Raw genomic sequence first — 24,154 nt, 5'->3', positions numbered from 1 at the left:
TGATCCACATTCTGTCCATCATTGTTGTGTTTGCAGTTACTGAACAAGCCTTGGCAACCTCAAAAGCAATCAACAAGGGTCCCAGAGAAGTCCTCCAGCATCCAGGGCATCCAGGGGCTAGGCAGGGCCCAGGGAGGCAAGCCTTTCCCTGGGCCCCAGCAGCAGCACGCCCCTGGTAGATTCAAGTCAGGAAACAAGAACATTTTACATGAGGTCACAGCCTCTTTTTATACACACATTTCCTTTGTTGTCAAAGGTGCAGGCAAGGGGCAAACCAGATGCAACTGGTTCCTGAGCACTTTGTTTTGCTCAGCCCTTCTCCCTATTCACAGGATGGGTCAGGGACATCAGACACACCACAGAGGATGGAGTCAGCATTGTAGAGAGAAGGCCCAGCCCTATACAGGTCCCAGGTGCACTCCTCCCTGCCATCAACATGCAGATCTCTCCATTCACCACCGGGGCACACCCATCCTGACTCCTGGAGCCAGGCACACCGGACAGCTCCAGCCAATCACAAGCCAGATAGTTAAATCACATTCGCTGCACAGACAGGCCAACTTCTAGAAGTGGCACTTCCACACTAGACACTATAAATCTGCACACATCATCGTGCAGCATTCAATCTCACGAGTTCGCACATACCAAACTCGACCCTGCACTCCCACCACATCAGGAACTACCATGGACACACATATCCCCCATGCATTCCTATGGGAGGGCAGGCCAATCTCACACACACACTCAGAGAGCGCACACACTTTACACTGGGACACAGTGTCAAAGTGCGCAAAGACCAGAAATCACTATACTTAGGTAACATTAAAAGGCAAAAAGTTCAGGGGTGAACCTGCCAGAAGGGCCAAGTCCAACACTCCCAAAGCCACTATTGGCCCCAGGGGCCTCATCCACTACACTCTTTTTTTGGTCATTTACTTCGGGACCACGTGCGACGAGACTGCTTACTCTTGCAGGTTTATCAAGACCCCCAATTGTGTACGGAGCTGTAGTGAGAGAGGATACTGTTGACTCACTATGCTACAGGTGTCACACTTTCAACGCAGGTGGTAAGTGTTTTACATGGACAAAGAACTCTAAATGACATAATAGTCTACTATCGTGTTTAGCCTTGAAAAAGTCCTTTTGGACGAAACACTTGTCGGCTGCCTGTTTCGGATGATATGAAAATCGTACTTGATTTGGAATAAAGAATTTGCAAAAGTAAAATAAAGACTGTTTTATGGACTGCTTGTTTAATCGAGTGGCTAATAGCCACTTGCACTGTATTGGACTTCTTTTTGTCCCTCGCATTTGTGTAGCTCAAATAATAATAGGGGAGGGGGCATGTGACCCTCCTCCCGAGCCTTAAGAGGCCCCAGGGGCCCTATCCCCGGGGTCAAAACCACTTATTGTAGCCGAGGGGCGTATGGCCTCCCTCTGTGAGGTCCTGGAACCTCATACCCTGGGGTCAAAGTTGCATTTTAAGAGAGGAAGCATGTGTCCCGCCTCCTAAAGCATTAAGAGGCTCCAGGGACCCCATTCTCTGGGGCCCAAAAACATTTATATTAGGGGAGGGGGCACATTGCACCCTACACAGCTCAAATGGGCCCATGGACCCTATCCCCTGGGGGCATAGTCTAATTATAGGGGTGGGGGCTCCTGCACCCTTCCCTGAGCCTCAAGAGGACACAGTGACCCCACCCCTCAAGGGCCAAAATCATTATAAGTGAGTGCCTCAGTGACCACCTCTAATTTACAACAAGGGGTGGTGATGGACAGAGTCTCTGAATTAAGCAGAGTACTCTCACCCAGTCAAGAGATCAGGGCTAGATCCAACACCGTTTTTTAGCTCATTGCACCATCCCAGTTTCAGAACCTGGCTGTATGCAAATTAGTCTGTCCCTGGCCCAGTGCATCATGGGAACAGGGCAGACCAGACTACACAAGCCAATTCTTACACTGGGAAGGAAACAAGCTTCCGGGGACTGGTTTCTGCCATTTCAGGCGTCTTCGGCCCGGCTTGCTTGAATCCTGATGGTGCAATGAGCAAGGGACTCACATCTGAGTATACCCTTCCACGCTTAGGGTGGACAAAATAATTTACAACAAGGGGTGGTGATGGACAGAGTCTCTGAATTAAGCAGAGTACTCTCACCCAGTCAAGAGATCAGGGCTAGATCCAACACCGTTTTTTAGCTCATTGCACCATCCCAGTTTCAGAACCTGGCTGTATGCAAATTAGTCTGTCCCTGGCCCAGTGCATCATGGGAACAGGGCAGACCAGACTACACAAGCCAATTCTTACACTGGGAAGGAAACAAGCTTCCGGGGACCGGTTTCTGCCATTTCAGGCGTCTTCGGCCCGGCTTGCTTGAATCCTGATGGTGCAATAAGCAAGGGACTCACATCTGAGTATACCCTTCCACGCTTAGGGTGGACAAAATAATTTACAACAAGGGGTGGTGATGGACAGAGTCTCTGAATTAAGCAGAGTACTCTCACCCAGTCAAGAGATCAGGGCTAGATCCAACACCGTTTTTTAGCTCATTGCACCATCCCAGTTTCAGAACCTGGCTGTATGCAAATTAGTCTGTCCCTGGCCCAGTGCATCATGGGAACAGGGCAGACCAGACTACACAAGCCAATTCTTACACTGGGAAGGAAACAAGCTTCCGGGGACCGGTTTCTGCCATTTCAGGCGTCTTCGGCCCGGTGACCACCTCTGGCACACATAAAACAACATTGGGAGCTGATTGGGCCGCACCTGGGCCTTTGCCGCCCAAACCGCTTCCCACATGGGAACCCATATTGGTCGCTCCTGGCAGGAGCAGCAACTTCAGCTTGCTCTCACCGGGCGGTAACAATCAGAGTTTTGAAACAGAAATGTGCTCACACTCAGGAAGAGCATTTTCTAAGCTTCTGCTGGGTGGAAGCTCACATCTTTCCCTGCACGCTGTCCTGCTTGTCCTATGGTTGGGCTGCCTGGGATGCAGTGAAAGAGACGGCCACATGGGGTGTGGTCCCGGGGAATTGAAAGGGTTCAGGAAGGGGGCTACTTGTCCCCCTCTCCTCTACTTATTGTTAGGCACCGGTGGATGTCTTCCTCCAGCCCATTTGGGATTGGAGAGGGGGGCTGTGTAACCCACTGCCCTCGAAATGAAGTTTTTGGCCCCAGGTAATGGGGTTTCCTGGGCCACTGCTGTCTCAAAGCGGCAGGGCTGCATGTCCCCGCCTCTTTTTTTATAGTTGGGCCGCAGGGGATGGGGTCCCTAGGGCCCAAAATGGGCTCAGGGTGGAGGCCCCACTCACGTCCTCGTCCCAATTATTGAGAAAATCAATGGTGAGAAGCTTTCTTTACACTTCGTGACACATGAGCACCACATATTTTGACTTATTATCAGTCGTGGTGTTCAAATGGCGTATGATGCATGACACACCGACAGTCTCACTAACACCTGAACAAGCCTGCTACACAATGTTACACTTGGTGCTATGGGACAGATAGTTGGTAGAGGTGGAAGAGCACCTCCTGTGCGGTTTCACTGAGGCACTGTGGCACCCGGTGTGGATTGCGGTTCGGGGCTCACCTGGACTCCCTCTGCCGCTGCCGCTACCACTACGGCTACCGCTTCACCGCCGCCGCCTTGACTTTCGCTGCAGCACTGAGGCGCTGTGGCACCCGGTGCGGCGCGTTTCTGCTCTTCAGCACGGCCGCTGCTGCTACTACTACTGCTACTCTGCTCACACCCTAGATAGTTGAGTGGCTTCCTGATAAGATTGTTCCCCTGTTCAATTTCACCCCCTATTGGTGAATTTGAGTCCCATTGGCAAAGAAAGGATAAGAAGAGCTCAGATATATCCATGGGATTGGAGCGTAATGGCATTAGCTCTCAGTAGATGCATAGATGGTCCTCACAAAAAGTTACAGCGCTCAGCCATGCCCACGAGGTAGGGGCGGGCTTTCGACCACAAGACATGGCCCCTCTATTTTTGGCTAAAAGTAATAAAGCGGTAGTGAGTCGGCAATAGGAGGCAGGTTTGTTTTTGGAGATGTACCTCAACAGCCCTACCAAGGGAGTGTAGAAGGGTAAGTGTCCAGTGATTGTGTACATTATCTTGTATGCTTCCTCCCAGAATGACGCCACTCTCCGGCATCGCCATGCAAAATGGATATAGGAGGCTTCAGCTGAATCGAAGCAGAGGCAATAAGGGTTGGGGACATGTCCCATTTTAAAGAGCTGTAGCGGGGTGAGATAATGCTGATGAGAAATTTAAAGTGCATTAGGCACGGCTTATAGTTTGGGGAAAGAGATTCTAGGTGACCGCAACAAAAGGCCCACTGCGTCTCTGTTGAGGGAGGGAGCTTCCTGCCAAACTGAATGCAATTCCATTCAGGAGTTTTTGCAGTAGTGCTTCTTAAAAAGCCTACAAAAAATGAATGAGTATTTTGCATTTTGGCAAAAATTTGTTTATTAGCATTTTATCAAACACCACAATACAAACTGACACAGGGTATGTCACAATAACGGGAGACAGAATGGCTTGCGAAGAAAGCCAAACATTTTAAGTACTCCACTGGTTGTATATCCCCGGCCGGTATTCCACAGAGACCTAAAGATATCATCACAGTTTCCTTATCTGTAATGGCGGGGAGGAGGCCTATACCAACGTAAAACATACCACACTTCCGTCTTTCTTTTGTGACGGTGTTAACTCAGAACCTTCCAACAGGGAAGGTATCCTTCTGGTGGAGAGAGTCCCTAACCTAGAACCCCCAGTATTTTAAGAACATACAAAAGAAATCCCCCCCTCTCCCACCCCTCCCCGTACTGGTGGTGGTTAACTAACTACAGCGTGGATTAAAGGCTCGATATCCCCAAATAGGTTAAAACTGAAAGAGATGCATATCTCTGACTGATGCCGGGCCGATTGCTAGCGACAATCAACTTGTAAGGAAAGCAACCAGTGGGCCCCAACGATATTCAAAATTGTTATAATCATCACTGAATATATCAGGCATCCTTTCAAGGCACAGTAACTTCCACAGCCTGGAGTGCCATAGGGAAATGGCTGGGGGCTCCTTATTCTTCCATGCCGCCGCTACCTTTGCAGCCCCAATGCAGGTCCACATAATGGCCTTATCTGCTTTGGTTTGGTGTTTGAGTGAGGGGTCACGAAGGCCCAGGAGAGTCCCTGCCATAGCGGTTGGAATAGGATATCCCAACATTTCCTTAATTTGTGCTAGAATTTCCTCCCAGAAGAGTTGTATCACAGGACAATCCCACCAAATATGCTGGAAGTCACGCAGTAGCTCACAGACCCCCAACACATATCTAACGAGTTGGGGAATATTTTCCTGATCTTGATAGGGTACAGGTACCCGTCCATCATGGTTTTGAGATGGGCCTCCCGTAGTTCCATAGAATGATAACATTTTGTGATGTCCGACCATAACCCCCGCCGTTCCCTATCTTGGATATCGTGCTGCAATATTCCCTCCCACATGGTCATATAGTGGGGTCGCGGAGTTTGCATAGAGGTAAGAAGATAGTCATACATGTAGGAGATCACTCCTTTAATGGAATCTACAGTTTGTACGAATTTCATGAGGGGGTGAGTGGCCGCCTCAGAAACGTGAGGTGTAAGAGCCCAATTTTTCAATTGAAGATAATGAAAGTATTCAGTAGATGCCACCCCGTAATCCCTCTTGCTGCTGTCAAAGGTGAGAATGTTGTAATTAAAATCAATCCATCATTTGTAAAGCGCACTACACACCCGCGAGGGTCTCAATGCGCTGGGAGGGCCGCTACTGATCAAACAGCCAGGTCTTCAGTATAGTCCTGAAGGTCAGCAGGTCTTGGGTCTGTCATAGGCTTAGTGGGACGGTGTTCCATGTCTTGGTGGCGTGGTGGGAGAAGGATCTCCCACCGGTGGTTGTTCTTCGGATGCGCGGGCGGTGGCGAGTAAGGGGTCGGCGGAGCGTAGCTGGCGGTTGGGGATGTAGAAGGAGAGCCGTCTGTTGAGGTAGAATGGGCCAGTCTTGTGGAGTGCCTTGTGTGCATGGGTGACGGGGAGTCAGTGTAGGTTTCTCAGGTGGGGGGTGATGTGGCCGTGGTGTGGTATGTCGAGGATCAGTCGTGCCGTGGTGTTTTGGATGCGTTGTAGTCGTTTGATGAGCTTGGTCTGGGCTTCCGCGTAGAGGGCGTTTCTGTAGTCGAGTCCGCTGCTGACGAGGGCCTGGCTGACTGTCGTTCTTGTATCTGTCGGCATCCATCAGTAGATCTTGCGGAGCATGCGGAGGGTGTTGAAGCTGGAGGAGGAGATGGCGTTGACTTGCTTGGTCATTGAGAGCATTGAGTCGAGGATGATTCCCAGGTTGCATGCGTGGACGGTGGCTGTCGGGGCTGCCCCCAGTGCCGTCTGCCACCAGGAGTCGTCCCAGGCTGAAGGATTGGAGCCAGGATGGAGACCTCTGTCTTGTCCGAGTTCAGCTTCAGGCGGCTGGTCTTCATCCAGTCAGCGACGGCCTTCATTCCTTCATGGAGGTTGGCTTTGGCTGTGATGGGGTCCTTGGTGAGGGAGAGGATCAGCTGAGTGTCGTTGGCGTAGGAGATTATGTTGAGGTCGCGCTGTCGGGCTACGTGTGCGAGCGGGGTCATGTAAATGTTGAACAGCGTCGTGCTGAGGAAGGATCCCTTGGGTACGCCGCAGATGATCTCGGAGGCTTTGGAACGGAATGGGGGAGGCGGACGCTTTGGGTTCTGCCGGAGAGGAAGGAGGTGGTCCAATCCAGAGCCTTGTCTCGGATCCCTGCGGCGTGGAGGCGTATGCGTAGGGTGCGGTGGCAGACAGTGTTGAAGGCGGCAGAGAGGTCTAGGAGGATGAGTGCTGCGGTTTCGCCGCTGTCCAGCAGGGTCCTGATGTCATCGGTGGCGGCGATGAGGGCAGTGTCAGTGCTGTGGTTGCTGTGAAACTCTGACTGGGAAGGGTCCAGGATTCGGTTTTCTTTGAGGTATGAGGTTAGCTGTCTGTTGATGGTTTTCTCAATGACCTTGGCCAGAAAGGGGAGCCTAGAGATGGGCCGGAAGTTCTTGAGGTCTCTTGGGTCTGCCTTAGGTTTTTTCAGTAGGGCGTTGATCTCTGCATGTTTCCAGATCTCTGGGAAGGTCGCGGTCTCGAGGGAGAGATTGATGACGTTGCGCAGGTGGGGTGCAATGGTGCTGCTTGCTCTGTTGAAGACGTGCTGCGGGAATGGGTCCGACGAAGAGCCGGAGTGGATTGAGCGCATGGTCTTGATGGTTTCATCAATTCTCATGTTGGCCCAGGCTAGCAGGGGGTGGTCGTTGATGGTGTACGGAGGGTCTGTTGTGTTGCTGTCTGTTGGGGCTGTCTGGGTGTTGAAGGTGTTGTGGATGTCTGCTATCTTGCGGTGGAAGAAGGTGGCAAGGGACTCGCACAGGGCTTGCGACCGCGGGATGTCGTTAGTGTTGGAGCTGGAGTTGGAGAGTTCCTTCATGATGTTGAAGAGCTCCTTGCTATTGTGTGCGTTGTTGTCGAGGCGGTCTCTGAAGGAGGTCCTCTTGGCCGCACTGATGAGGTAGTGGTGGGCGCGGATGGCATCCTTGTGTGCTGCGTGGCTGTCCGGAGTTTGTTCACTGTGCCATTCCTTCTCTAGTTTCCAGCAGGCTTGCTCGGAGGCTAGGAGTTCTGGGGTGAACCAGCTGGTCCTCTTGCTGGTGTCTCTGTGGCGGGTTTCTTCAGCAGGCCGAGGGTGTTGGCGCAGTCCTCGATCCAGCGTCTGAGGCTGTGGGTAGCGTCGTCGGTTATGGATAATTATTGAATAGGTGCGTCAATGCTCTGCAGCCCCCCACCCTCCGCTGGTCAAAGGGACCCTCCTGTAGAGCCGGAGGAAAGGCTGGGTTAAAATGAATTGGTGTAAATGGTGATGGAAATGTGGTCCATTGATCATTGCCCGCAAGAGTGTCCCACACCTTTAGGGTTGTTCGAGTAGGTGTGCTAAAAAATACATTCTTGGGTCTCTCTTTCTTGGGCCTCAAAATGAGGTCCTCAAATCATTCTACCCACAATGAATCTATCCATTTTGAGCCAGTGCTTCTCCGATTCCCTCTTCGCCCATTCGGTCACCACTCCCAGCTGGGCGGCTTTATAATAAAGCCAAAAGTCCGGGAGTCCCGTCCCCCCTCCTTCTGTGATTTACCCAGTATGGAGAAGGAGAAACTTGCTCGCCCCCTTGTCAAATGAACCGCAGAACCATGGATTTTATTTTAGGGAGAAAGTCTTTGTCAAGTTCCATGGGGAGTGCCTGGAGAGCGATGCTTATCAGCTGGTGGAGAAAAGTTCGAAACTTTGGTTGTCGCTCTGGTCACCGTCTTCTTTGGCGGCATAGAGGCTGACCACACTGTCTTAACATGCAGGTCTGGAGCTACAGGCCCTGACCCTGGTGTATCTAAGAGGGGCTCAGAGCCGCGAGGGGCCAGGGTCGCTGCCAAACTGGACCTTGTGGGATGACGACTGTTAAATAGATTGGCAAAAGCTGCATGGTGAGGCACGCGTTGTGGCCTCCTTCGCGCGCCTCGGTCCTCAAAAGACTGCGGGTGCTATGAGCTTCCAAACCTGAAAGGTATGTCCAGAATCATTGCTGGTGGGGTTAGCTAGGACTCTGCATTGCGGGTACTCATGTCAGGCAGATGATAAGTCCACACTGTGGGATGAGGGTGCCAGGCAAGGCGTTAGTTAGGCAGGGCAGCGTCCCCCCTGGCCTCCATTACCCTCCTAGCCGTCTCCGCTGTGCCCAGTCAACACATTTCCAATGGGAGCTCCTGGAGATCAGGTGTAGGCTACCTACATGGCAGTGTCTCTGGTGTGGGCGCTGTATGGCTAGGTTGGACAGTGGGAGAGGCAGAGCTAAATGGTGCCTGAGTCGGTACTGGTCACCATGTTAGAGTCAGGCATAGCACGTGGTGAAGTCTCTAAAGACAACATGATGCATGCTTTTCGGCAAATGGGGCCCCTTCAAGGGCTGCTGTTCCCTCCCCTGCATGTACCTTTCTGGGGGGATCCCCACTCGCCCGATCCGTCTCGCCTCCACAGCCTCCCAGGGGATGGGGCAGTCGCTCAACACCTCACATCTTGCCGATCATCATGGAAGTGGTGGTGTCTCCGCGCCGAGGTCTCCTCTCGGCTAATGGACCGATGCATCCGAGAGGGCAGCAGCCGCCATCTTAGCTCGCTCTGCAGCCTCCCCAGCAGGATCTCCTCCGGGCTTCCAGGGGCGCTCACCAAGGACGAGCACAGATTCCCCGCCTGCTCCAACTCCTGGGCTCACATGTTGTCACCTTCAGTCCAGGTAGGATGACGATATAATGCTGAATTGTATCCGGAACAGCAGCGCGGCCCGGGAGCCGAAACTGATTACGTCCGTTCAGCCATCTTGCCCAGCCACGCTCCCAAACAGTTTTATTTTTATGTCTCAGAAAGATTCATCAAACGGCGTCAAAGTTATCAGCACACCAAAAAGCACTCTGTCTGTAGAAAAGCAGCCCTACTTTAGCTACCCAGAGGCAAATGCAACTTGAAGTTATATATGTATGTATATACTTTTAATTTAATATGTAATTAAATGTTTTCCTTTTTTCAGGAGACCTGTTGTTTTTAATTTACTCGTAACCTCCCTTCACCACTACCCACACTAAACTATAAAATAACCCTTTCCTTTAGATATACCATCCCGGAACCCTAAAATTACCCTATCCCCCTTAACTACTACCTATCCCTTAACTCTAAAATTACCCTTACTTCATTTACTACTGCCCAACCCTGAAACCTACAATTATCCTTACCTACCTTGACTACTACCCACACTTAAACCCTAAACAAAATCCTCACCTCCCTTTACTACTGCCCACCCCGAACTGTAATATTACCCTTGCCTCCCTTTACCACTACTCATCCCTAAACTCTAAACATTACCCTTACTTACTCTAGAACTTACAAAGCATGAGAAAGGCATGCATGGTAAAGTCATCTGCAAGGTAAAGGCATGCGTGGTTAATGCATGTTTGAAAGAAAGAGTGTGTGGTAAACAATGTTTCCCCTCCCACACCCAGTAAAACCGGGTGAGGAAAAACCTTCTTTTAAGGAGGTGCAATGTAAGTATTTACAATTATGTGCTCATTTGGCACCACCTGGGTTATAAATAATCAGGGTCAGACAGTCTTTCCCTTGCAGAAGGTGATATGCGTATTTTATATTGTTAAGCTCTTACTAACTACTTTTGAGTCACAGGCTTAGAGTTTATGTATTTGTCTAAAGTTCAAAAGATCCCTGTATAGCTGTGGTGGCCCTGTACAGCAGGTGTCTCCCATAACCTTGGTCATCAGAATTCATTTAGATTTCAGGAGGAAATCCATTGTTATCATTGCAGTAACAAAGGTGCTCTGGGTCCCAATGCAAGTGAAACAAAATGGCCACTATTACCCCAGACTGGTAGTAAAAAATACCTATGTGGTGGTGCAGTGGGTCAGCTGCCACAGTACTTCCTGCATTATTAATAGCTACAGCCCTGATCATAGGTTTTAATGGGAGAGAAACCCACCAGCATAGATGCAACATTCCTAACTTGTGTTTTTGGGTTTAGCTGGCACTGACTCCTGGATTAGGATATATTGACAAAATAGGCACTATTACTGTGAAGGGTTTACAGGCACCTACAGCACACACCGAGAACAGCACAAAATGAAAATTAGGGATAATTCCAGTCCTGACAAAGCCCATATACAGTTTTATTTCTGCATTGTGCTGCATATTATGGTGTGATTCTTTCATAAATATACCAAGGATTCCTATTTGCTCTTGGAATTATAAAGAATAGCTAAGAGAGATGATAAGAGGCGCTGCCAGCTACCAGCCCAGTACAGCAACTCATGCGTTTTCTAAAGCTTTATAGCCAACTGCAGAGGGCCATACTGGTTGTTAAAGTCCCTGAACCTGAGTTATAGGTCCCAGCCACATGCAAGGGTGTTTAATGAGGGAGACAGCCTTTAACAACTGGTATATCCAGAGACAGTATTGCTTTAAGGCTATTTGAGCATCCCCCCCCCCACTGGGAGTAGAATGTAATCTTGGAGCAGGAGACAAATATCAGCCATTATTACCCATCATCTATGCTACTCGTCCCAGTTCTTACACATTGAGGTGTCCCCGCCTCCCCACAGAATCACCAGCATGTTAAACTAATTCTGTAGTGACTTGTATTTCCTTAGTTCCATTTCAATATCTAACATCCCCTTATAGGAGTCTCACCTTCCACTCTTATCCTTTTTTGTTTTCTGTTGTTCTACAGGACCATGATGCTATGTTGGAATTGTTAAAATGTTATATATATTTTATTTTTTTTTGAAACTTTTTATTGAAAGTAAAAACATGAGAACAAACCAAAACATAGCAAGGCATTACAATAGAAATGTGTCACCAATTAGCCCGTGGGGGGGGGGGGTTACAGACGCAAATCAGATATCATCACAAACAATAATTCGGGGGGAGGGGGGGGGGGAAAGGAGACCAGAAGTATACAAAACAGTTATATTCCTGCGGAGGAAACATCAGGTTGGGAGGAAGACAAATCAATATCACATTCCGATATGGGGGGAGCACAGATATCGCCACGATATGTGTTCCACTGAGTCCAGATCTTCCCCCATTTGCCAGGTTTGCCACGGGAAACATAAACCGTTTTTTCTCGAAACATGCACCAATCCATGTTTTGTTTCCACCCCAGGACTGTCGGAGGCCTCTGGGCGCCCCATAGTTGGGCAATGTCACGCTTGGCAATCATGTTACCTAAGGTTGCCCATCGAAGCTGCACCAGATTGTAATCATTCGGCTCCCAGACGTTCAGCAAGCACCTTCGCGCTTCAGGCATCAGTCGCACACCCGTAACCTCGCTCATTACCGCATGTACTCGATTCCAATAGTTCAGCACAGCAGGACATTCCCAAAGCATATGAAGAAACGTAGCTACCATGCCACATCCACGCCTGCACAATCCATCCGCCGAGAACCCCATTCGCACCAGACGCGGACCAGTCACATACACCCTATGCAGAATTTTGAGTTGGACAAACCGAAGGCGTGCCGGAATAGCCACCTCTTTCGGGGAAGAGATCGCGGCTTGCCAATCTTCATCATCAAGCTCCAGACCATCACTGGTCCACAACCCTCGGAGGTCTTCCAATAAATCAATCCTGGTATTAATCAGTTTTTTATAAATGAGCGAAATAGTGCTATCGGGGATATGCCCATCTAGTATCCGATCTTCAAGCGGGGATGCTTCCGGCACGTCCGAGCCTCGGGGAAAAACAGACAAGATTGCGTGCCGGATTTGCGCATATCGAAAAGATTCCTTATCATTCAATCCATACTCAACTTTCAATTCCTCAAACGTTTTGATTCTATCCTTGATCCACACATCATCAACCCTGCTGATCCCAATCATGTCCCACCGATCGAATCCCTTCGATTGCCAAAGGGAGCCAAGTTTATCCGAGGCATAGAGTGGAGTAGCCCGGGTCAGCCTGTCAGCCCATCCCGTGGCCGCCGTAGCTCGATACCACACCTGTACCGCCGTTTTAGTGGGACCCGTCAGAGATCTACCGGCTGACTTCGCGTATAAAGCCCTGTTGTAATCGCCGCCGGGCAGCAACCATTTATCCATCGCAAAAGCCGGGTTTAGTGAATGAGCATAAGCGCCGTGGTTGATGGCCCCTAGTTGAGAGGCCCAATAATAGCGTCGGATGTCAGGGAGTGCGATGCCACCATCGTACCAAGGGAGCGTGAGTTTCGAAAAAGCTATACGAGAACGGCCCCCCCATATCAACTGTCGCTATAGACTTTCAATCTCCCGGAAATAACCGGCTGGTACTACGTCAAGCGTGTTTTGCAGCGCATAAAGAAATCGGGGGAACGGCATCATCTTAAACAACGCCGCTCGTCCCAGGGGAGAGAGAGGAAGTCTGTTCCACATTTCTATATCCGCTCGAAGACGTCGGAGAGGGGGCAGCAAATTGCGCTCGTAACGGAGCATGGGGTCCAGGGTAACAAAGATTCCCAGATATTTGAATCCCTCGAGTACCACCGAAATCGGACATCCACGTGGTAGGAGGGGAGCATCGCCGGAAAGAACATAAATGCAAGATTTCGACCAATTGATGACTAGACCGGAATTTTTATTGAAAGAAGTCAAAACGTCGAAAAGGACGATCAACGACTTTCGAGGCGACGTATGGTATAAGAGTATATCATCTGCGTATAGAGATATACGGTCTTCAAATCCCGGTGACCATCTGATACCCTTCAAGGATGGCTCCCATCGCAACCAAGCCGCCAATGGCTCTAAAGCAAGAGCAAACAGAAGTGGGGACAGAGGACAGCCCTGGCGTGTACCCCTACCAAGCGCAAAGGAGGCCGAAACACGCCCATTCACCACTACCTGGGCCAAAGGATCAGTATAAAGCAGTTGCACCCAACGGATAAAGGCGGGCCCAAAACCGAATTTAGAAAGGACCGCCCAAAGATAAGGCCACTCCAGCGTATCAAACGCCATAGTGGCGTCTAGAGACGCCAAGATGGCCGACTCCCGCAGAGTCCCGGCTCGCGCCAGGACTCCATGGAGGCGCCGAAGATTAAGTGCCGTATTGCAATGTGGTATAAAGCCGGATTGGTCCGGGTGAACAAGATCTCCTATAACAGAAACTAAACGAGTAGCAAGAACTTTGGCCAAGATCTTAGGTTCAACATTGATAAGGGAAATAGGTCTGAAGGATTCACAGCGGTCACGCGGCTTTCCCTCCTTATGGATAACCACTATGGAGGCTAACCGTTGATCAGGAGGAAGAGACCCTCTCTCCAGGGATTCCAAAAACATCGATCGCAAATACGGCGCCAGTACGTCCGGACGGAGCTTGTAAAGCTCAATGGTGAGTCCAGTAGGGCCCGAGGCCTTCCCGGAGCGGATCGATCGGATAGCGGTCGCAATTTCATCAACCGAGAGCGGAGCTTCCAGCAGGTCCCGTTCCGGGCCAGACAAGCATGGTAGTGAGATATCACGTAGAAGCAAACGGGAGTCCTGCTCTGGTCTATCGGACACAGGGGAGTACACTACTCGAAAATGATCGGCGAACCGGGCAACAATCCCAGCAGGGTCAGTGATACTTTCACCATTCACACCAACTATGACAGGGATAACTCGACTCGCGCATTCTCTCCTATCCAACCAAGCAAGCAATTTCCCAGCTTTATCCCCCACATCATACAGACGCCCCTGCTGTTCACGACCCATCTCTTTCGCAGCGTCAGTCACAAGTGCTCTATATTCGTGCTGTTTTAGGTCTAACAAGTGCAGCTTCTCAGGGGAGGCTCCAGGATCCAACTCTCCCTCAAGGATGGAAAGTTCAGTTTCAAGACGGACAACCTCCTCCCGCTTACATCTCTTAACATTGCTAATCGATGAGAGGGCTTGTCCCCGAATTACAGTTTTATACGCCTCCCACAAGGAGACAGAAGAAGACACTGAACCCACATTTTCCGCAAAGTAATAATCGATCGCTTTAAATAATTCCACTCTAATCTTAGGATCACGGAGGTACCATGGGTTAATCGGGGCAACCTGACCTCCTGACCCCAGACGAGCGTTCACAACTAACCACAGCGGGGAGTGATCCGAAATACCCCTGGCAAGATGTTTCACCTCCCCTATGAGGGAAGCCTGGGAGGAGGGCATCAAAACATAATCCAATCTTGAAAGGCTGCCATGGGCCCCGGAGTGAAAAGTGTACTGCCGTTGCCCAGGATGATGTAAACGCCAGCAATCAGTTAGCCCCAGTGCCTCCAAGAAGTCCCCCAGCCAGGATTGAGATTTAACGAGGACTCGGGGAGGGTGACGATCATACATGCCGGACACTACTGAATTGAAATCTCCCCCTACTACAAGCACACCCTCGGGTACTCCCAGGATAACTTTACCAGCATAGGTCGTAGTTTGGAGGCCTGGGGGTATGTAAACTGAGAGCAAAGTAATCACCCTCCCTTCCCAACGCCCTACAATAGCGGCATAACGTCCCCTATCATCAAGCATAACGTCATCAACAGCAAGAGGGAGGGAGGTCCGAACCAGAATGCCCACCCCTCTGGAGCCGGAAGTGAAACCCGAGTGGGCTATGAGACGGTATCCACGCCTATTCATGGCGTGGCACGTATTACCAAGCAAGTGCGTTTCTTGAAGCAGAACCACATCTGGAGACAAGCGTTTTAGCAACTGTAATACCACCCCCCGTTTAATCCTGTCTCCCAACCCATTTACGTTCCAACACAGAATGCGTAGTCCCCTATCCCCCATCCCAAAATCCACCCCAGGTCTCCCCCCACACCAGCCGCGACACTGCAACATAGGAGATCATCAGTACTATGCCTTGAATAAAACAAAAAAACTTAAAGTTGAACCCCCCAACCCCCCCGAACAACATCATACCCCCCACCCCGCACCCCTGCGTAAGACTTGAAAGCCACCCCAACTTGCAGTGTGCCTGTCGCCCTAACATACAACTAATCTACGAAAAGAACCCCAGAGGAGGAAGACACACCCGACCCCCTCCCACACCCCATTAAGACAACACAATAGCGGACAATCGTAGCATAGCATCAAACCACTGCCGAAAGTCAATACGTTGGTCCCGGAGCCGATTCACTCCCTATTCCTGCTCCATCAGGCCGCCCTCTGCTCCACCGGAGTGTTCCGAATGATCAAATTGTTCCTGTCCAGGGGGCAACGAGTCCAACCAGTCACTAGCAGCTCCAGGATGGTCAAAGAAAAATGTTCTGTCATTGTGAACCACACGCAGACGAGCCGGGAAAAGCATGGCATATTTCATGGCTCTCTCTCTCAGTCTCTTCTTCACTCCTTGAAATCCCAGTCGCTGCTTCTGAACCTGTTGGGTGAAGTCCGGGTAGAAGCTGACCGCGGCGTTTTCATATTTCGTAGGGCCCGATGTGCGGGATGCCTGCAGGATCGCATCTCTGTCTCGAAAGTTAAAGATCCGCGCAATGATGGGGCGCGGAGAAGCTCCCAACTTGGGCGGGCAACTTGGGATTCGGTGGGCCCGTTCCACTGCAAAAAACTTGCTTAGGCCCTTGGGCGCTAGGTGATTCAAGACAAGGTCCTCCACCAGTGGGTCCACCGCCGACGAGTCCGTCGTCTCCGGGACACCAACCAACCGGACGTTGTTCCGCCGTGCGCGGCCTTCAAAATCGTCCAAGCGTCGGGAGAGGTAGTCACGGGCGGATCTCAAATTACCGACCTCCGTCTGTAATTCAGAGACGTCGGCGACAAGACTGGATGTCTTTAAGTCAAGGGATTTGACCTTCTCGTTAGTCTTTGCGAGGTCTGCCCTGATCAGAGTAACATCTATAGCAACCGTGTCAAGCTTGTGGGTCAGGGCCTCATACTGTTGTCCCAACACGGCCTTCATCCCAGCAATGGCGCCCATGACGTCTTTCAACTACGGTTCTTCACCCAACAGGGAGTCATCCCCAAAGGTGGCCGGAGGCTTAGTCATGCCGCTCGGAGATCCCTTAGTGAGGGTATAGCGATCCATAACGTTGAACTGCACAGGACCTCCCCGAGTTGCCGGTCTGGTCTTGCGTCTGTCCGCCTCGGGCTTAGTGGCCATTTTAGGTCGTGCACCCCGGAGGGTATTTTGAGACCTAGTAAAAATGGCTACACTCGATGCGCCCGGATCAATTCTGAAAATAAGTGGAGGGCCGGCCACTGATCAAAGTGCGGCGAAAGTCTAGATCACCAAGCGATGACGCGACATTGAAAGAAACAAGTAACCAGGGCGACCAAGGCAAAGTCAGTGAGGCCAGACCACAGGAATCGAAACTGAAAGTAGAAGACCGGGCATGGGAGCCTCGCCAGGGCCGTTGTTGTTCGATTACCACTGGGCTGGCAGAGAAAGCAAGCCCGGGGCAGTACCCTGGAGCAGGCCAGAAATGTTCAAAAGTCCTTATCTTCGGCTCCCATGGGCCAATTCGCAGTCCGAAAACGGATAAATGATCAGCAAGGTCACGACCACAAAAGCCCGTCGTCTAAATCAGGATAAGATGCAGGATAATCGGTGGAGGTGGCGAAGGTCCGGGAGCTCTGAGCTCACGCGACCATCTTGGGTGCGCGCTAAGCTCCTCCCTCAAAAATGTTATATATTTGAAAATATAGTTTGAATTTGTGAACTCACTTGTTTTCCTCCCCTCTGCTAAGCTTGGCAGCATGTGAGATATTTCACTAATTAGCATGCTCCCTGTTCATGAGCTCCCTGATATTGTTTCATGTTGGTCAGTAAGACAGGGAAGACCACACAATGTCAGTACTGCTGCCCTGCTTGTTGGATTGCTTGAGTGAATGAAGCACGATGGAGGTACACCATTACTGTTGTTTTGAAGACCAATAGCTCAATATCTCATGAGTTTTGAGATTTGTTTTCCCTTGCAGCAGGGTAAAACAGTAACTGGCTGCCTCCTCTAGCATGACTACTTTCATGTAAGGCATTATGGAGCAGGGGAAAGCTAAGAAAGAGGAAGAGGTCTCTTATATAATGAGAGGAGATTTGGAGGCTGTGGATATTTCACTAAAAGTGCCTTCAGCTCAAAGGCTCACAGAGGATTTGTATGAGGATGCAGATTCACCAAGGATAAAATATGTTCAATGGACCCAGTTCCAGGAGATGTTAAAACATATCAGACAAATCTTATACTCCCAGTGCACTCCAGCGTCCACTGACAGCCTTCAATCACACCACGTGATAAGGGATGCGTTGTCTAAAGAATGGAAGATTATTGCTAAAATGTCTATTCCTCATTTCTTCAATAGGAAATATTTAATTGATGATTTTTCTGAGCATTTTCCTCAGGTTCTGAAGTTACATGCCATTTTATCTTCCATAGCGCCTACTTCGAATCTGGCTTCAGAGGATGCTGTTCTCCTAGATGTAGCAGACAGGAAAATAAAGGACTCTCTGAAGAGGGTCTATGCAGCATCTAATTTTTCAATCAGGGTGAATAGGTATACTGCCCAGACCTCACAAGTTCTTCTTAAAGACTTTCAGTCTCTTTATGACTATCTAAATGAGGGTACAGATCACCTTTCTTACCTGGCCAACATGTAACTTTTGGCTAAATATTTATTGGGTTACACATTTGATTCCTTGTGTTAAGCATAGTTCTATGCTGGGGAAGCAATTCATGGATGAATGATGCTATGGATTAGATCTTGGAAACTGGATAGGGGTCAAATAACACTGGTCCAGAAGTTGCCCTTCATGGGAACTAAATTATTTGTGAGGAACTACATCATGGGAAGAGAAAGTCATTCTGGCAGAAAAAGTCATTCAAAATGAGGAAGAAAGCCAATGTATCTTTCATGGCTGGGGCTGAGGTTTGGGGGGGGGGCTGCGTTTGTTGGAAAATCCCAGTTGCGGTCCTCTCAGTCACAACAACAACAATAGTGACTATTTGGCAATAGGAGGGCGATTGAAAAACCTCTTTCAACAGTGGTCAGCAAAGGTTCAGGATGTTGGGGTGTTATGCATCATAAAAAATGGAATTCAAATTCCAATCAAGAACACTCCTTCAACTCCATGGTTCAGAAATACAGTTTTACCAAAAGACAAGTTGAAGAAAAACTTCATGATAGAGACCAAAAAATCTTCTTATCAAAGGTGCTGTGGTTCCAGTACCTCCTGATCAATTAAATCAGAGTGTTTACTCAACTCTTTTCTTGGTGCTCAAGCAGGGTAGAACCTTTAATCCAGAAGGACTTGAAAAAGTTCCTTGTCAAAGATACTTTCAGAATGGTAACTCTACAAACCAACATTCCTTTACTTTCAGAAGGAGATTTCTTAGTGACCCTGAATCTCCAGGACAGTGAACAGCATTTACTTCGCATGCGATACTTCGCATGCCATTACAATGCGGTCGTTATAACTACCACGTTGTTAGTTTGCATTACCTTTACTACGCCAGTCGGAACAACGATTTGTATTGGGGGGGGGAGAAGGTGTTGGATTTTAAATCCAACACCATCCCTAGTGTCCGCACAGGCAGGAGTTGGAATAGTAAATTATACTATTCCAACATCCAGCGCCCCCTAATGCAATTCGTAGTTCCAAATTCCGTAGTAAAGGTATGCGAACTAACAACGCGGTCGTACTAACGACCGCGTTGTAATGGCATGCGTACTAAACGCATGCTAAGTAACGAGTGCTATTCTTCAGGACACCTACTTTCATGTGCCAATTCACTAAAAGAGCTCTGATGTAGTAGTCCTTGATTCTGAAATGCATTGAATTGTTTAAAAAAAAAATTTCTTTGTTCAGCATGACCTATTTGTTGCTGAAAAGTTTTTTTTCTTATTATATATCCAATGTGTACAGACTGGGATGAGAGGAACGGATGATGGGTAATGAATAACAATTAACTGGTAATCTTCATACCCTAGATCCATATTCCTCCTCTTTTTACAGTCCAACTACCCCCCTCTCTCCCTAGATTTCACACCTCCAAATAGTGCATTGCTTGAAATTGACAGGAGGATGGGAGGGGAAGGGGAGGCTCTTTTAGGGGGATCATAGAAATGGAAATGGGACTAAGATAATATGAAGTGATGGAAACTTATGGAGCAGTCAATAAAGGTAAAAAGCTCTCAACTCCTACTGTAAGTAGATGCGCAAAATAGGCAGTAATACAGGGTTACAGATCCGTGAATGTAAACGACCTAATGGGTGTTCAGGGTCATTCCACCAGATTGGTTTTAGCTCCATGGGGAGAATCTGGGGGTGCATCCCTGCTGGAAATGCTGGCACTAGCACATTGGAGGTAAATATTGTCATGAGGGAGGTTAACAGTGATATATTAAAGGGGGCAATAACAAAATGCTTGCCCTGACACACTGTGGTAATTTTCAATGTAAGTTTATTGGTAGTAATAATGGCAAATGTCTGGCAATGGGAAACTGTATGTAATTTTTAAAATTAAGTAGATTTTTATTGGCAGAGCTCATAGCATGGAAATACAGCGGATCGTATTTCCTACAACCCACTGGGCCGGCAGCGGCATAGTAAAAAGGAAGGAAATGTGGCATATGAATCAAAAGCATACCAAGTGAGTAATTAGCACAGCATGCCGCCTACAACCCGCATTGGACCGGCCATGTTCAACTAGTATTAACCAGATTCAGTACTGTAACAGGAGAGCAACTGAAAAATCCTATGCAACACACCCGTATATCTGATAATGTATCCAGGGCCTACTAAGGCCCACTTGGAGCAAATAAGTCTGCTTTTAGAGAACAAAAAGGAAAAAAAACTAAAAAGGGGGGACACACCCAAATTTCCAACTACGAAAACCCTGCGACCACCCCCACCCCACCCCTCCTCTCTCCCGGTGAGCCAGAAATACACGCAGATGATCATACATGGTCCTAAATGTGAGTTACCCGGTCCCTGGGTATCGAGTGAGGTTGTCAGGGGCCAACCCCACTAGCCTCCTCCCCCCGCTCTCAGGAATCAGCTTCAGAAGTCTTAAAGAGGCAGGACATAATAGTTCTCGGAACTCCGAGGATAGGATGGAAATAAATGTGGCCCCAGACCTTGAAATATTCGGATTTGTCCCCAAGTGTAGGCATAGACAAGCGCTCCATACCCAGGAGGGCCCACAATTGGTGCAGCCATTGAAAGTGATCTGGGATCCTGTCTGTCTTCCAGCCCACAAGTAGGACCCGGTGCGCATGCATTCAAAGCCAGGGCAATCTGCCTGCCCCTGATCTAGCGCAAGGGGATGGTCAAAGCGTTGGGCAGTCCTAAAATAGTGTAGGTGGGGAATCTCGGAATGGCAGTGTCAAAGGCCTTGTCAATTTCCTAGAGGATTTTCTCTCTTTACCTCGTAAGCTTGTGGCAGTGGCAGGGCAAGTGTAAGAGGGTACCAGGGCTCCCAAAGCCACGCCAGCAAAGGCTGTCACACTGTGAGTTTCACTTAGTTAAGCGAGCCGGGGTACAATACCAGTACGATACAATTTTAAATGCAGTCTCTGTGTGGCCCATGGAGTGTGCGAAATGGTGTGACCTATAAAAAATATCCTCCCATTCTTTACCTGAAAGGGTGCGCCCTATTTCGGCCTCCCACCGCTACTGTCCTGCTGAACGCACCCCCTGAGCACCTTTGGCGAGGACGGTGTAGAGTTCGGAGATGAGTTTCCGGTCATCCCTTTGTCAGGAAGAACCACTTCTCAAACGGGAGAAATGGTCTGCTGACCAGGGGACGGACTAGGGGACTGGCTGCCCAATGCAGCATTTGTGTGTAAAGAAAAAGGTCCTTATCGGCCAGTCCGTAACCCTTGCGGAGCTCCTCAAAGGGAATACGTCCCTGCTGATAGAACAGCTGCCCTAAAAGCTTACAAACCATGTGCCTGCATCTTTGTCCATCCCGGGAGGGAAGTCGGGTATGAAAAAATTGGAGACACGGGGAGGGCAACGTGGTGAGATTGGCCCATTTAGACACCTTATCCCAGACAATAATAGTGGGGTAGGTGACCGGCGAAGAATAAAGTCCCCAGGATCGCGCAGGTCAAGGCAGCCAGACCTCCCTCTAGATATGCCGACCAGCCACTGTCTGATCCATCAACACCCAGTGCTTTTCCGTCATAGGGCGGTTACATTCAACAAGGTGACACAATAGCAAGGCCTGAAAGTAGCGGGTGAAGTTAGGCACAGCCAAGCCTCCCTCTTTCTTAGGTCGCCGTGACAGAATCTTCTGCAGTCTGGTCGAGGTTGGGCCCAAAATGAAATGTTCAATCTATGTTTGGATGTGCAAGAGCATCTTCGGCAGGGGCAATAAAGGGAGGGTTTGGAAAAGGTATAGGGCCCGAGGTAAAACATTCATTTTACTGCGGCCAGCCTCCCAAGCCATGACTGGGCTAGACGCCGCCAGAGGGCGAGGTCTTTCCTGATGTGTGAGAGTAAAGTAGTATAGTTCACTTCCGCTGTCTTGTCCAGACTGCTGTGTAGGACCAACCCTAAGTATATTATGCCCCAGTCACCCAGGCAAAGTCGAATTGGCAATGCATCCACCGGGGTGTGCTTTGCAGTGAGATTCAGGACTTGCAATTTCTGCAAGTTCATTTTGAAGCCCGAGACCAGACTGAACACATGCAGCGCTTTTACTATGGCCGGTAGGCGTGGGCGGTAAATTCCGTTCCGCTCACGGGATTTGCGGAATTTGGGTCATTTCGCATTCCCTGGAATTGCCAAAAATTGCACGATCCACGGCTTTGCTGAAGTTTGTGCTTGTTGACACTTTCAAAATGTGTGTTCATGAGATATTTATCCCCAAGCCCGCAAACAGCGTTTGCAAACAGGAAAGAAGCATCACGAACGGGCGGGACAAGCAATTCCGCGTGTTCGTGGAACTTTTGCATGCTTGCGGATATTGTTTACCATTTCGCGGAGCTTTGCGGAGCGCGACTATGCAAATTCCACCCACCCCTGGCCAGCATAGAAGTCAGGGGGTGAGCCACCGAAAATATGACATCATCAGCGTAAAGGCTGACTAAGTGGCGGTCAGCCCCAAAGGACACACCTTGCGCCTGTGGATTGTCCTGGAGCCGTTGAGCAAAGGGCTCCATATATAAGGCAAAGAGCATTGGGGAGAGAAGACATCCCTGTCTGGTGCCCCTCTCCACTGCAAAGTCCCCTGAAAGTATACCATTAATCCTGACCACCGCAGTAGGGCCACTGTAAATGCTAGCCACCACTTATGAAACTAAGGCTCCACACCGAAACGCTCCAGTGTAGCAAACAAGTACGGCCAGTGCACCCGGGCAAAGGCCTTCTCAGCATCAACTGTCAACAGTAGAGCTTCTTCCTTTGACCTGTGCACTTTGTCAATCAGGTGGCATAACCGTTTAGTGTTGTCCCCACACTGCCTACTCGGTATAAAGCCTGACTGGTCCAGGTCAATCAAGCCGGGCATGAGAGGGTTGAGTCTGTGGGCCAGGATGCTCGAGAATAACTTTGCATCTATGTTCAGTAGGGAGATTGGCTGGTAGGAGCCGAAGAGCACCTGGTCATTCCCTGGTTTGGGGATGACAGAAATCGTCGCCTGGATCATAGAAGCCGTGAGGGTTCCTGTGTCAGCAAACAAATTGAATAATTGGGTGAGTAGTGGGGCTAATTCCACACAGTAAGTCTTATAAAAAAGAGCACAAAAACTATCCAGGCCTGGTGCCTTCGGAGGCTTCAGACCGGCGATGGCAGAGGCAGAGACCACCTCTTCAATCCGGATAGGAGCCTCCAACCCATCCACTTCATGGGTGGGAAGATGAGTAACTGCTGCCCTACGCAAATACTCATGCGGGTCCGCTAGAGTAGGAGACTCGGCGACATAGAGGGTCGCGTAGAAAGCCCAATAGTCCGCCACAATAGCAGAGTCATCCGGTACAAGGTCATTAAAAACTGATAAAGTAACCGAACCAGAGTTCACCACCCCTCCCACAGTGTGCACCGGTCAACCACACATCATCTTCTCTGGGGATCAACATTTTGATTCTTCACAAAAAGTCCTGTGTGCATTATTATTTCAGGGTAGATGCTAAACATTTGCAAGTGAAGGTTTATACTATACCTCAAGAATAGTCTCTGAGCAGTCGACTTTAAGAGGATCCACTTTTTTAAGCCAAGGTACCACAACAATTTCTGCCTGGCAGCGTTTGAACTCCTGTTAAAAACAAACAAATTTGCTTATTTATTTTGGTTCACACAGGCCTCAGCAGGTGCCTCATACTAACTTTTAAGAATTGAGGGCAATACGTATTTACATAGAGGTGATGCAATAATTATATGGTGCATGCAATGGCAAAATATTGGGTGCTGGTGATAGTTTCACACTTATGATCCGTCACCCTGAGGAATATTCCCTCTGATCATTGACAAATGGTTTCTACTGGATCAAGTTGGTAGCCTGAGGCTTTTTAACATTAGTAAGCAGGGCAGTGTCTAAATCCCAACACGATCCATTAGCAACCACCTGCTACAAG

The 24,154-nt window shown here is 49.3% G+C and overlaps 1 protein-coding gene across 4 annotated transcripts in view; it reads right to left on the bottom strand.

The window, feature by feature from the left end:
• LOC144791842 (T-kininogen 1-like) overlaps positions 1-24,154 on the bottom strand; it is a 269,931-nt gene that overhangs the window by 17,946 nt on the left and 227,831 nt on the right. For all 4 annotated transcript variants that reach the window (XM_078666624.1, XM_078666621.1, XM_078666623.1 and 1 more), the window contains one exon: positions 23,743-23,835. In XM_078666624.1, the coding sequence (XP_078522750.1) occupies positions 23,743-23,835 (93 nt within the window). The remainder of the gene's footprint in view (positions 1-23,742; positions 23,836-24,154) is intronic.

The sequence above is a fragment of the Lissotriton helveticus genome, chromosome 11, assembly GCF_964261635.1.
Source record: "Lissotriton helveticus chromosome 11, aLisHel1.1, whole genome shotgun sequence".
NCBI lineage: Eukaryota > Metazoa > Chordata > Amphibia > Caudata > Salamandridae > Lissotriton > Lissotriton helveticus.
The sequence above is the reverse complement of the archived record's forward strand: the minus strand, read 5'-3'. Positions and strand labels throughout refer to the sequence as shown.